Source organism: Hypanus sabinus, chromosome 3 (genome assembly GCF_030144855.1).
Source record: "Hypanus sabinus isolate sHypSab1 chromosome 3, sHypSab1.hap1, whole genome shotgun sequence".
NCBI lineage: Eukaryota > Metazoa > Chordata > Chondrichthyes > Myliobatiformes > Dasyatidae > Hypanus > Hypanus sabinus.
The window spans coordinates 74,330,672-74,345,960 of record NC_082708.1 but is presented as its reverse complement, the minus strand read 5'-3'; the positions used below and the strand labels follow the sequence as shown (position 1 = coordinate 74,345,960).

Here is a 15,289-nt window from a genome sequence, read left to right as displayed (position 1 = left end):
AGTTAACCCTAAAGATGCTTAGACTTCACCGTTTATATTTAAATTAAACGCTGAAGTCATTCAATCTTATTAAATTGATTCCGCTAGCAGCGTTTGGTTTTGTACTGGATTTTCAAAAACTGGCAGCTTTAATTATAACGAGCTCGGCAGTGAAAAGTTATGCAGTTGGATAAATGATGAAAGTTTGTACTAAGACCTGCCCTGATGCCTTTGACAGTGAGGTGAGCAGATGCGTGGGATGGAGTTCATGTCTGGGGAAAGTTGCAGAGTCGCGGCTGGAGGAGTTCCGTTTTGAGAACCAGCGGAGCGGGCAGACAGCGGACGCAAACAAGCTGCCTCCTCTACACTGTGGCTTGCGGAGTAGACCAAACGGACATGAAAGATATGGATGAGAGGGAAACAGATCACAAGGTTCCACCTTACTCTTCTGAAACTAGCTCCAGAGGTGGGTCCACAACTGATCTGCTGAAGGCGGTTTCCGACTCAATGGGACTTTATATGGATAACCTCCTTCCTCAGGCTGAGCTGACAACTGCTTTGGATCGGAAAGTTGAGAGTGACTCGGAGAAAAGCGTTGTGTCTCACAAACATCTCGAGGGCATGGTCTTATCGTCAGCATCCAATCTTAGTGGGACGGCAGAACCATCTGCTTGGACCAACTGCGATTTAGGCTTGAGTGAAAATACTTCTGAAGGGATTGGAGCAGGGAAACAACCCAACCCGGTGAATTGCTGGTCGCTCATCAACGCAGACAGGAATGTCCCTGCAGATCTCAAACTGCCCAAAGAGTGTCCCGGTGAAAACGCAAGTTTGATAGGCCAGGTTGATGTCCACGCCACTCTGCAGTCAATGAAATCAGAAATCTACCTCGAGAGAGATGACGGCTGTCATTCGAGCCCCCGAGGGCGAATGTCGCCCGTGAATATTTTACGTTTCCCCTTCCTGCCCCTCAATTCGATCTATTTCGCAGCTCGCACTCATCAACTTCTTACAACGGACGACTGCGACCACGCTCCGTACATCCCGGACATTTCCAGCTCGTACGGCTATGCTGACAGTGGCAGCTCCCCCAATTCGAAGGGGGAAAGGAACATGCAATCTGAATCACAGCCGCCAATGAACATGAACCAGGAAGCCAACAACACGTTTGGTTACATGCCGCCTGGTTATTCTCCATATAGCGACTATTCCATTTCCCCACAGCAGCAAAGACCCATCATGAGAGGCGAACCTCTTGAAGACGCTGTAATGTTTAAGACTGAACCTATAGATTCCTATGGGTTCTCGCACCACGACACAGGACTCAGTTGCAGCTTCTTGGGTCAAGATGACACCATGCCGTCTACTTCTTCAGCTCCCGTGACTTGGTACCAACCAATTACATACCTGGGTTATCAAGGTGGAACCAAAACTATAGCAGACAATTATTCGCAAAACTACACTCAGTACCCTGGTTTGATCAGGTGAGTAACTTAGTTTAATTACTACACCGTTTTCACATATACGAGCTTAATCTGCTCCTCCCCCCACACACACACCCGTTGGAAACTTGAAGCTGTCAGCGCGCTCCTGTTGTCCTTTTAGCAAAAGTGAAACACATTTCAAAGGGATCTGTTCAGGAAAGTTACTTATTTCTCCCAAAATTTATATCGGCGAAGTATCGAGACTGTCCCAAGTCGATAGCTAAAGACCTGATATATATTTTGCACATTGTAAAATACTTTCAAAATAGTTTGTACAATCGAACTATTCTTAAAGTGCGCGTCTTTTCCACCTGTTGGCCCAACTAATTATCTTTGCTCCATTCGTTATTGACATACTGCTATTTATTTTGTAGACAGCTGTTAACACCGACTTCATTACAAAATATGAATCCTGAACGAATCACAGTTACCATTTTAATTTTAACAATTTACTTGGTTCTGTTGTCCTTCATATAGTCTGAACGTTCAGTCCAACCAGGCTTAATATTAATGAAATTCCTTAAAACAAGTGAAACCAAGTGATTAATATTGCTGTATAAAATTCATCAATATATTTAACAATGCGCTCCCCACTAAGTATGAGTCTGTGAATGTATCCAAAAGTGCGGTCCCTATCCAGACATGCTATGTATTTTTCCATCAGTGATTTTTTCCACATCGACAACTAGGCTCAATTTCATTCTCTTTTATACACTGCACTTCAGATAGAAGAAGAGAATGGCGTTCTATCCCATGTTTATAGCTCATTAGTTAGGGTAGGTCTTGAAATCGTTAAGCCAGAGTTGTGACTGAAGACTTTGGCTCAGGCATGCTGTATAACAAGTAGAAAATGTAGTTTATAGAGAACTAAATAAGGATATTTAATAAGTTCATTTATTTTATCTTTTGAGGCTGATGTTTTGGAAAATAAATACTGCTGCTGAATAAAAAAGCAATTCCAAATTTTATAATGATTGCAATGCTTGATTTTCCTCTTTTCAGGATTTATTGGAAAGTAAATGTAAATAAAGTACTCAGAGAGAGAAACAATAAATTTAATCTTCTGTGCTTTACACAGCTGCCTACTTTTTATGAGTGTGTATATTTTAGAACAATTGAAAAAAGGTCAAATTAATTTAAATTAGAATTTGTTTAAAGGTTTCATTTGAGCAAGCAGTGTACAATTTAGTACCACTGGTAGCACCTCAAACTGAGTTCAGTATTGATGTGTGATCATTAATAAATGAAAAATTATGTGAAATAGGACTACATTGATCAATGCTGCAGTACTTAATTACAAGCAGGGAAAGAACAGCCAGCTCCACAGGCTGCAATGGATGAAGTGGAGGGGGGGGAGGTGGAGAGAAGGGGGGGGGGGGAGAGAGAGAGAGAGAGAGAACACAGAGGGCAACAACTTCACAAGAATGGAGCCACCTACCTGGATGTGATAGAGAAACAATACTTACTTAGCTTAAATATTTTGTGAAGGTAAGAACAATCAGTTGTAATGCAGAACTATTCAAGGCAAAAGTTCTGTCACATTCACCTTTTGATGCCCTAAAACTGCCAGGCATTCATTGAGGAATCTTGTTTTGCTCTTTGCTCTATTAAAGTAGTGACTGAAACCCAGTGTTATTAAAGATATACCTGTGCGATATCCACTGTGGCAAGGACAGGCAGCACAGAAACCTCTGTGGGGAAGCTGAAAGGTACTATGGTGTCTAACCAGTCAGCTCAATCATTATGCTCTACAATCAGTTGTTAATATTTTCTCTTTAAAATACTCAGGATCACAAAACTGCTGTTTGCCATCCCCATTTAATTTTTGGCATGTCATATTTGACCTGTTAGTCTTCAAGATGTAGATACTTTACTTTCTGTATGATAAGATGACAGACTCCGAGATATATTCCCGGTGAAATAAATTTAATTGTGCAGTTCACAGTTCCTGTGTGTTTACTGTGGTTTTATCCTGCATTTACTCTATGCTTGTTGTTCACATTAATAAGCCCTCACATTTAATACTTTCTAAATTAAAGGAGTACTGGTTTCTGGGTCCAGCTAACACAATATTAGGGGCTCATGCCACTGCTCAAATATATCATTTTCTGAGATTTTGAAGGAACTCCTGACTTGACTACAACCAATGTTTTGGTTATCATTGTATCATAGCTTTAAACCTCAAAACCACTAAAGCAGGAGAGAGAAGCATTATGACGAATATTCATATTGCTTTCACTTCCAAAGTAATCAATGTATCCACAGCAGATACTATTGTGATAACAACACATAGTTTGAAGTTAGACATTGCAAGCTATCAAAACTACTTTTGTGTTAAAGGAGGAAAATAACTTCTCAATATGATCAGCTAAAATGAATACCAGGTCGCTCTCTTTGACCTCTGATATGAAAAGTATTAAGCATCAGAGCTGTTGCTCTTTTCTTTCTGAGTTCAAGACATTCATCAGTCTTTCTCACCTCATTCCGTGCTTCGTGCTGTAGGCTGTATGTCACTTGTATCACTACCAATATCTTTTGCAATGTGCTCATTTCTTCTGCTTCTAAATTGAATTGTTCTTTAAATTAAATAATTAATAATTACCGATAATTGCCATTGTACTATTGTGCATAACTAATTCATGTGAATACACTCATGAATTATGCCTTACATAACAGAAAAGATATGATTCATGTGTCTGCATGAGTAATCTCATTGAGAGGGACTACAACCACTTTTTTATAAAAACGGTAGGGAAGTTAGGTGCACGAATTAAATTGTTCCTAACACCAGAACCTACAATGTGTACTTCATTTTGAGACCACTTTTATTTATTGGAGTTATGGTTGTCTTTGGTGATAAAAGTGAAATGAATTACAGTCATAATTGAGGTGTATCCGCTTATGAAAGTTATCACTAGTTAAGGCCTGTCATGACAGCAGGAGTTTGAACCTTCAGGTCAACTCTACCATTCAACATGATTGATTATTCTCCTCAGCATCCTGTTCCTGCTTTATTCCCTTGATCCCCTTAGCACGACGAAACATATCTATCTCCTGAATATAAATGTGTAATAACTTGGCGTCCTTGGCTGACTGATGTGGGGATTTGAAATATGACTGTATTGCACTTGTGAGCACTCTTCTGAAGTTGATGGTTTAAACTTATTATTTAGTGCTGTGGCTACACCTTGCTATTTAAGTGGTGTAGAGTGAGATACTCATCTTTTCACATTAATAAGATTGAAATAAAATAAATAACATTTTAAAAGTGCAAAAAATTAAAACTGGGTCAGCCATCGTAAGTACTTCAAGATTTATGTACTTCAGAAATAGAGTGAAATTTAGCACACTTTGAAGATTTTTGTATCCACTTGACACTTGTCAGATGCTGGTACTGAGTTCCAAAATTAAGGAAGTTCTTTTCTTCGTACTGAATGCCTCTTGATTTCAGTGTAAATTTCAACCCTTTCCAACTCTTCAGGAGATTACACAGAATGCTCAACTCAGTAAAATCTTCCACAGCTTCTTATGGAAAGCTGTTGCTGCAGTTCTTTGTTTTTTTTCTCTCTCAAGTAGGCATAATGTCATTGGACTGTACGAGAGAAATATTTTGAGATCATGTAGATGCCAAATCACCTCTTACACCATCGATGTATATGGGGGAGAAAGTGGGCAGTACAACACAATTCTGTAACTACAGTCTCTGTTTAGGAGATTCACATTATGCCTTTGCCCCTTAAGGAAATTAACACGTATATGGCACTGAGGTGAGATTGTTGTGTAGACTTCAGGGGAGGGATCTGTGTGGGACATAGTTCTCAACAAATACCAGCATTAGGGGGCTGTTGTAAGTTAATGCAGAGAGTACTGATTAATGGAATGTTTCTATTGTGTAGACATTTAAATATGCAAATATATATTTATTAGTTTGATAATATTACATACAGCTGACTAACTATTTTTGGATTTGATCAAGCAATCATGAAGTTGCATAGATTACAATTTTAATTTGTGGATACGTTAGATTTGGCTGCAGACCATCCATGTAAATGGAAAATGCATAATGAGCAAGATTTTTGATACTGCTCAACAAGAGCAGAATATTGAATAAGGACATAGGCCAAAGGGTCTTTCTGCATTCTTGTGTTTGGATCAAATTTCTGCTCTTGCTTGTAGCACAACCTGGATATATCCAAGAGATCATGATTAACTGAAGTGACATTATTGAACTGCCAACTCTGGATGCCAGCCAGCTTTCAGTAAGGTTCATTGTTGCAGGTTTCCCCAGTATTTAACAAGAAAACATTCAGGTAGATTACTTCAGAGAAAGTGGTTGATTGAAGAGTGATTAATTTAAGGATACTCTGCCCTTATTGGCAGCAGATCCCTTAATGCTACAAGGAGTGCTCAGTGCAATTGGGCATTACAAATTGTTTGCAAATGGTCAGCCTAAGGCGGCCAGTGGTAATGTACCTTCTGCAACATTTTGCCTGCTGTGACAATCCTTGTCAGTCATATCTTTCATTTCTTGACATCTGATGAAAATACCTAACTTTATTTGCCTAAATTCTACAAATGCTTTTTACCAGCTTTCATTGTGATTTTGTCTTGTTTGGTTTATATAATAAACTGAAATGAATTCTTGAACATTCAAGGGGCAGTACTTTTCTGCAGCAACTAAGAAACATTTATGGAGACTTCATGCATCATCTTTAGTTGTATTGCAAATTATAACTGACAATACACTCTGCTAGTTAAAATATCATCTAGGCTTTAAAATATACAATAGGGAGTTCATACATTAGAAATGACAGGCTTTTCAAATGGCTATGGATATAACAACTTGAAATATGTTGAGGGTGGACCATTAACCACTTCTTTCTTTTCCATCTGAAAATATTATAAATAAAATACAATATGTTCTAAAATAATCTGGAATTATATAGTCATAGGAAGACAGCTTTGAAGCAGGCCCTTATTTTAAGCATGCACACAAAATACTGGGGTAATTCAGCAAGTCAAGCAGTATCTATGGTGGGGGAAGAACAGTGGAGAGACCCCTTATTGTGTGTGTTGCTCAAGATTTGCAGCATCTGCAGAATCTCTTGTGTTTACCTTTTTAGTTTATTTAATTTTTGCTTCTGTTTGACTTAATAATTATCATATTAAAATGCACACCATAGCCTGTGGATCTCATTTATTTCACAGAGCAGCTAAATGTATATAGATTCATAATGAACATCGCTATTCAAAATAATTAGACATAATGCATTTAAGACAATAGCTATGTTAAACACAGCACAGCTTGGAAATGGCATAATGTATTGTGTTGGGCGCTATGGTAGTATAGTGGTTAGCATGACACTATTACAGCTCAGGACATTCTGGAGTTCAGAGTTCATTTCCGGCGCCATTCCGTAAAGAGTATCTGTACATCCTCCCTGTGGAATACATGGGTTTTCCCCAGGTGCTTTGGTTTCCTCCCACAGTCCAAAAATGTATTGGGTAGGCTAATTGGTCATTGCAAGTCGTCCCTTGATTAAATTAGGCTTAATTGGGGTGGTGGGGTTGCTGGGGTGGTGTAAACTGAAGGACCAGAAGGGCCTTCTCCATGCTGCATTGCTAACTAAAATATAATAATTGACTCACTTGTCTTTACTGAACAGTAGCAAATTTGAAATGTGGTTTCAGTATCATAAATGGTAAACTATGTGCAGTAGGCCCAAAAAGATGATGAAAGACTGTGCTGTGTTTGTTGGCAGATGTAAACAGCTAAGATCTGAAAATAAAATAGACAGTCAACTCCCACTTTAACTTTGGAAATGTTTTCAGCTCAAATTAGAAAATCCTTGTCATAAGCAGAGAATGTCTTATTAAATTCGAAGAACAGTCACTTCAACTGAGTGAACATGGGTTTTGTCTTATGAGCAGCACATATGCTAAGTAAAAGCCATGGGATTAATTTACAGATGACTAATGTTGTCAGCTGAACTGAAAGTATAACTCGCCTTATCTACTCAGGTCACTGTGATCTTTGTTTCACTGGGGAAAGAATTTCTAATGTCATTGTGAACTTGCCCCTTTTGATTTGTTTTGCCTGATCTGTTTACCCTAATTAAACATTCATTGGTTATCATGGGATCTGATATTGTTTTGTACTTTTGGATGAACAAAGCAACATGAGGAAAAGGAGCAGCAACATCAACCAATCGGAGCAATAGGTGATGTTTGCTGCCTACAGAAGAACTTAACCAGTCAGATGATATTGCTGAATGGCAGAGGTTGTTGCTACAGAACCAGATAGTTCTCAAAGTTAGAGGAGTCCATAACCATCTTATCACAGGTGCCTTGCAGGGAATAACCCAGGGCTCAAACATATCACAAGCCATCTCCCTACTAGATCAAATGGTACATTGGTAATCAATAACAACGATCAGGTTGAGAGAGAAGTGCATTTGTGGCACTAGCCATCATCATCATATCAGAAGAGGTCTCACCAGCTGTAGGAAATTAAAAAGGCTTCAATTTCATAAATGGTAAACTATGTGCAGAAGACCCAAAAAGATGATAAAAGACGGTGCTGGGTTTGTTGGCAGTTGTCATGACCTCATCATTCTGCATGCTCTCAGCTATCATCCTGCCCAACCGGAAAGCCCTGTCTCCTCCAGATAGAACATTGATATGACTTAGCAAGGTTGATGTTGTAGAGACTGATGATAGCATAGTGCAGCTTGCTGTTATGACATTGTAAAGTAAGGATTTTCTAAAAGTTTATGAAGGGCTGCAAGTACTGAAGTTACTGCTAGCTACATTTGAACATGTCTTCAATCATCTTGGTCCTAAGCCCCAGTTCTGCCATAATATTGCCTTATTTGGCTTGGCGTCACATCCATCTGACAAAGCTCTCAGTACAGCTATATAAATTGGTTATAAAAATGCTTCCTTTTGACCTTTTTTGTTCATTGAAAGGATAGGAGTGTCACTGGCAAATTTGCCAATTCTTTCCCATCCTTTATTGTCCCTCAGCATTACTGGGGCTGTGATAACATGTAAGCTTGGGTAAAGATGGCCAAGTTCCTTCCTTGAAAGGTTGAAGCGAAGTGGAGAACAAGATGGGTTTTAATGACAGTTCATTGACTAGAAACTTTTTTTCTTTTATTAAATTCCAGATATATTTGATTACTTGTATCTAGGTTCCCCACCAGCCGTAGTGGGATTTAAACTCATGCTCCTGACTAATTTCCCAGAATACTGGTCGGCAGTCCAGTAACATGACCATTAAGCATTTTATCTCATTTCGTCAAGTTTGATGAACATATTGCTTTCTCTTACCTCCTGTTCCAGGCCCCATAGGTCAGGTTGTTTTTTCCCTGTGCTTTCTTCTTCATTGATTGTGTATTTCTCTTTTTTTCTTGAAGAAAGATTATAGTTTATGCAAGAGTATATGCATTTATTTGAGAATCGAAGTGTGATGCGGGAAATTGGAGTGAAAAGCAAGATACTTTCAGAATGGGAAAGTCTTAAGTGAACAGCCATATATGGAGAGTGAAGCAATGGTTGAGCTATTTTGTGCTTATGGCACAATCCTGAACATGGAGGTCTGGTTTCAAGATAAAGGGCTGGTCATCTAAGTCTGTGGAGTGTGGAAGTTTCTTCTTGTACAAGGTAGTGATTTCCTGGAATTCTCTATCTCACAGGGTTGTGGAGGTTAGATTATTAGAAGTATTTACAGTAGATGCATATTTGAAAAATTAGGTATTTGAAGGCTGTGGAGAACGGGCACAGAAGAGGAGATGATGCTTGTGATGAGAGGACAAGCTGGAGGAGTCAGGTGGCCTAGCTCCCTGTCTCTTGTGCGCGAGAGAAGCAGGTAACAGTGCAGACACCAGCAGGTGAGAGCAAACCCGTGCTGCTGGCTACTGTGATGGGAGCAGGAGAATAAAAATGCTTTGCTTTAATGAGAGTAAGAGAAGTGATCTAGTAGTTTTAGTCACTGTGAATGATGAGAGGAAAGAAAGGACTACTGAAATACATTGAGTTTGGAATTCAAGCATACCTTTCGCTTGCTTTACTCTTAAGAGACTGTCATAAAAGTTCATAAAATGCTGCTTATGGGTACAGACCATCTCTACACTGCCCACTCCTTCATGGTGGCCTTGTAGGATCCTCCTGCCAGTAGTGGTAATATAAGTTTCCCTCCTCACCCTATCTCCCACAACAAGATCTCTAGGAGAGATACAGAAAATCTAAAAGTCACTATATCTAATTTCTGAACAACTTCTTTTCCCTTTCCAGTTTATTAATCAGCAAGACTATATGGAAATGAGTTTAAGAAATACATTGCTGGTTAATTGGGGCAGTCCCTTACTTTGGACAAAAATAGTTATGATTGTATGCTGCTTAATTGGGATTATTGCTGAATATTTTCTAACTTACGTCAGTGGCCATCAGACGCAACACCGTGCTTGAAGTAAACAGTTTTTAAATAGCATCGTCTGCATGTTTGTGCTCAAAAACCAGTGATTCTTGTCACTGATAGTTGGTAAGTAATAAACAGTAAGACAACTCAGGACAGTTTTGCTCACTGTGGTTTCAAGTATTTGGGCTTGGAGATGCCAGAAACAGCCAGGAGTGAAATTGAAATGATTTCAGTACTTTAGCAAGATAGGAACTGTGAAGAATTTGAAAGTTTTGACAATCATCTTGAATGTTCAAATAAATATTTGGTGGATGCAATCATCAAAAGCATTGCTTGAAAGCAGTCTGCAATCTGCACTAGGTGTCTGCACTGATTGATAACTATGAGGGACGAATACACAGTTTTATAGTACTGTGTTAGGTTTGGTAGTGTTCTAATTTTTCTGTATTTTATTTAAATACGTAATTTGTTACTCAGTTAAATGGTAGTTTGTCTTTTTTATACTTTTTTAGCTACTTACATAAAACTTCAGGTAATTGGGGCAGCCACTTGATTGGGTCAAAATGTACTGGTCCTGATGTGTCCCAATTAACTAGAATCCACCGTACATGCACAAAGCCACAATTACAAATTCATGCTGTCGGTTCTATAATAGCACATGTTTTGTGTTTTATGTATACAGTATAATGTATTTATGTGTTCTACACAATGTATTGTAAAAATAGCATTGCTAATAAGGAAAATAGAGAAACACAAAGCATAACAAGCGATGAAAGACATAGTTGGTCAGTATCCAGTTTTATAATTGATAGCCAATCTGTTGCTAGATGTTGTCACTTACATGAAGAGCCCATTTTTGTCTTTGTATTTTCTATGTTTTTCCTTCTCTATGTAAGCTCCATGTTCTTAATGACTCAGTTCTTTTCAAAATGTAACATTCTTTAATACAATTCCTCATAGATTTGTTTTTAGCCATGTGGAATATATACATCTAGCCATTTATATTCTGTACTGTACACTGCTGACACTATCCAGAGGCAGTAGGTAGCTGAACCCATCTCCGACTCAATCTCCCAAAGAAAATCTTTGTTCCCATTTATATTATAGGTGTGTACTTATTGACAAATGGAAGTGGGCGGAAAGCACAGAATGTTTAATCCCACCTCCTTACCAATATATACTCAACAGCCTTTATGTTAATAATTGAGATACTGTTTATGTATGTAAAACCTACTCTTTTAAGTGTAAATTTAATGCACACAAGTTTTTTCTGTCAGTTTTGTAATAATCAGCTAAGTAAAGTGCATGAAGTAATTAGTGAGCAAACATTTTGTTTCTCTGGGGGAGGGGGTCAATTAAGTTTTATGAAAGCTGTAAATAAGAATTCTAATTTTATGGTATTTAGGTGCTAGGCTGCAGTACCCAATCAACAGACCTTCAATCAATCAAGATAATTTGGTGCTGAAGGGTCCTGACCAGAAATATCAACTGTTTACTCTTTTCCATAGATGCTACCTGGCCTGCTGAGTTCCTCCAATATTTTGCGTGTTGCTTGGTTATATAAAAAATAAAAAATAACTTCAGTTTTTTTTTAGATTATTCTTAAAAATACTTCCCAACATAACTCTTATTGAAACATTCACTCATGGTAATACTTTTCAGCATACGTTTGACCCAACATCTGCAGATTTTTTCTTGTTTGTGATAAAACAACTTGGTTGCCTGAGAAATATGTGAAAGGTGCTTGGCTTGATACCACCTTGTGGTCGCCCTACATATGCATCGCAACCAAGCAATGCCTTTACAGCTGCACGGTTTCCAAAAAGCTGTAAGGTCCACTATGACAGCCAGTTCACAAAACAGAGTGGCAACAAGGCTTCAGGAAGTGCAAACTAAAATCTCATCAACATTCCTGACAGGAGCAAGTACCTTTCACAGGCCAATGACCCAAAATCAAGAAGAAAACTTGGTTAAGATTTTCAATGTTTCTACACTTCAGTCTTTTTTTGTTTATTCTTAAAAATATTTCCCAACATAATCCTTATTAAAACATTCACCCATGGTAATATTTTTCAGCATATGTTTGACTGCATATACAGTATAGTGCTTTTTAAACAGGAGGATGGGAGCTGGTGGTGTGAGATTGCTGCAGTACCATGGCTATGAAAAGGTTAGCATAGAACCATAGAACATTACAGCACAGTACAGGCCCTTCAGCCCTCCATGTTGTGCCAACCCATATAATCCTTAAAAAAAAGTACTAAACCCACACTACCTCATAACCCTCCATTTTTCTTTCATCCATGTGCCTGTCCAGGAGGCTCTTAAATACCCCTAATGTTTTAGCCTCCACCACCATCCCTGGCAAGTCATTCCAGGCACTCACAACCCTCTGTGTAAAAAACTTACCCCTGATGTCTCCCCTAAACTTCCCTCTCTTAATTTTGTACATATGCCCTCTGGTGTTTGCTATTGGTGCCCTGAGAAACAGGTACTGACTACCCACCCTATCTATGCCTCTCATAATCTTGTAGACCTCTATCAAGTTCCCTCTCATTCTTCTATGCTCCGAAGTTACTGATGCTGTCAAAACAAGTTTGTATTAGAGTCAGCAGCTGTCATAATTCCCATCTGATTAATAATGATTTTAGGAGCCCTGTGCAACAGCAGGAACCATTACACACCTGGACAACATAAATAGGCAAAATACCTCTTGTGTATTGTACACAACTTCTGAAGTTCAGTTCCATTCAAAACCACCAAAGTTGGCTTCATCATACTTAAGAAATAAGGACATAAACTACTCCATTTCACTGACTGAGTAAACTGACAGGGGCAAGATTGAAAGGAGATTTAAGGGGCATATTTTTCACATGGAGGGTAGGTATACAGGACTGCCAGAGAAGATAGTAGAGGCAGATAAAATAGCAATGTTTAAAAAACATTTGGACAAGAATTTTGTAAAAGGATATGGGCAAAATGTAGGCAATTATGAGTAGTATAGTGGTATCTTGGTCGTCAAGGCTACATTTCCATGCTATGTAATTCTATGAATCTAAAGGGAGAACCTCAGTTAAGGTGAGCCCAGGACTGTTGTGGAAATCTTCACTGACAATTAATAAGTTACAAAGAGAGAGAACACGAACAAAGGAAATCAGAAGTTGTTGAATAAAGCCTGTTATAGAGAAGACATAAACCTTTGTAATAGATGTAATAGTTGCAAAAGTTAAGGATTTAGGGTAAGATACAAGGTTGTAATTATAAATAAATGGTTGAAATTAGTTTTCCAATACAAAATTAAAATGGAACCATGAATATTTTCAAAATATGAATGCTGTTAGAATGTAATGAAAGATTCTTTATGCCCTAAAATTTTAATTGGTTAAAAGGGTTTTCAGCAAGGTGATAAAATTCTCACAAGTGTTTTTTTACACATTGACTTATTAAAACATGAAAGCACTTGATAATAAATGACCTGCATAAAAAGGATTACAAGAAGATATGGAAAGAAGTTGGTTGAAAGGCAGAAATATAAAAGGTCAAAAAGACAAGGAAATGTCATCCAATACCATTATATGAAAAGTTAGCTGCAGATCAAGTGCAGATATATCTCAAAGTAATGGAAGAGTGCAATAAAAGAAGTTAGTTTAAAATAAAGGAGAAAGAGGCAGATTTATGTAGAAATTTTAGAGAGAAATGATTATCCAAATAAATGGATGAGAGGAAAGTACATTTATGTAACATCATTGACCAAAATGTGAAATGTACTAAAGTTTGAGAAAAATGAATATAAATGAGGAATTAGGAAATAATCAGACCAAGTTTAACAATTTTGAATTTGGGAATAACAAATTAATATGAAACTGTGATTATGCCAGTTGCATACTGACTGAGTGGATCTGCTGGGGACCAACGTTGTCAGCAGCCTGTATTCTTGAATAGCCAGGTGTGTATGGTTGGGCAAATGGTTTATACCTGAACTGGTAAACTGTGTGTAATGGTGCTACACCAGAAGTTTTAGAGGATAGATGTCCTGTATCCGTTCTCAAGCATAAGATGTGTTCTAATGGTAATAAGGAGATGATAGTCCAGAGGTACAGTCCCAAGAACCTAAATGTTGTGCTGCAGCAAATTGTTATGACCTTTCATGAATGGTTAACTTCAATCAATGCATTTTCAAATCCATTTCCCAACAAGTACATCACCAGAGCCACAAGTAGCTCAAACTGCCACATTCCATCACTCCTGACAATATCTTCCTGTCATAGCTTAATAACACTGCATCCTCAGTGCTGCAAGCTTCACTCTTCCACAAACTGAATACACTTCCAGGCGTACAGTGATGACTGACACTGTATCCCTACAACCAGGATAGATGCAATATTGCTCATCATTGAAGCATCAATTACTCTGGTCATGGTTAGAGACAGAACTGTAAACATCAATGATAATAACATTCTCCTACCAAGCCATCCTATCAGCACCTCATATTCTGTTCAGTTCACACACTGCTTTGATTGATATAAGCTCGCACCCTAATGTATCACAAACTTCTCCCCGTGTTTAGGAGAACCTACAATATAACTTTATAGAGTAGTGCAGGAAAGGTAGTGCAACACTTGATTTCACACTACAGTCACCACCTTCTAGAGGAATAAAAATAAAAAACCTAGAAATGTTCAGGCTACCTGGGTAGAAAGAGTAATGGAAATAACATTTCATGTCAAAGAACCTTCATCTGAAAGAGGAGAGTGGGAAAATAAATTAGTGGTTTATTACTATCTGAATGGCGTCAAGTTAGGAAAAGGGGAAGTACAACGAGATCTAGGTGATCTAGGTCTAGATCATCAGTCACTGAAAGTAAGCATGCAGGTACAGCAGGCAGTGAAGAAAGCTAATGGCATGTTGGCCTTCATAACAAGGGCAGTTGAGTATAGGAGCAAAGAGGTCCTTCTGCAGTTGTACAGGGCCATGGTGAAACCACACCTGGAGTATTGTGCGCAATTTTGGTCTCCAAATTTGAGAAAGGATATTCTTGCTATTAAGGGAGTGCAGCGTAGGTTCACAAGGTTAATTCCTGGGATGGTGGGGCTGTCGTATGTTGAAAGACTGGAGCTACTGGGCTTGTATACACTGGAATTTAGAAGGATGAGAGGGGATCTGATTGAAACATATAAGATTATTAAGGGATTGGACAGGCTAGAGCATATATGTCAAACTCAAGGACCGCGGGCCAAATCCGGCCCGCGGTGGAATAACCTTTGGCCTACGAGGTAATATCTAATTACTATTAAAGCTGGCCCCAGTAATTGAAGCGCCTATGGCGTATGATATGGCTAATGCTGAGTTTATTCAGGTACCAGGTTTTCAGGGTTTTTAATGCTTATTTGGTTTCCCTGGTTTATTT

At 38.4% G+C, this 15,289-nt stretch overlaps 1 protein-coding gene across 1 annotated transcript in view; it reads left to right on the top strand.

The window, feature by feature from the left end:
- The first annotated feature begins 486 nt into the window (after positions 1-486).
- The window catches only part of LOC132390909 (progesterone receptor-like), a 293,767-nt gene continuing 278,964 nt past the window's right edge, over positions 487-15,289 (top strand). Inside the window, exon 1 of the mRNA XM_059963444.1 lies at positions 487-1,463. Within this exon, the coding sequence (XP_059819427.1) occupies positions 487-1,463 (977 nt within the window). The remainder of the gene's footprint in view (positions 1,464-15,289) is intronic.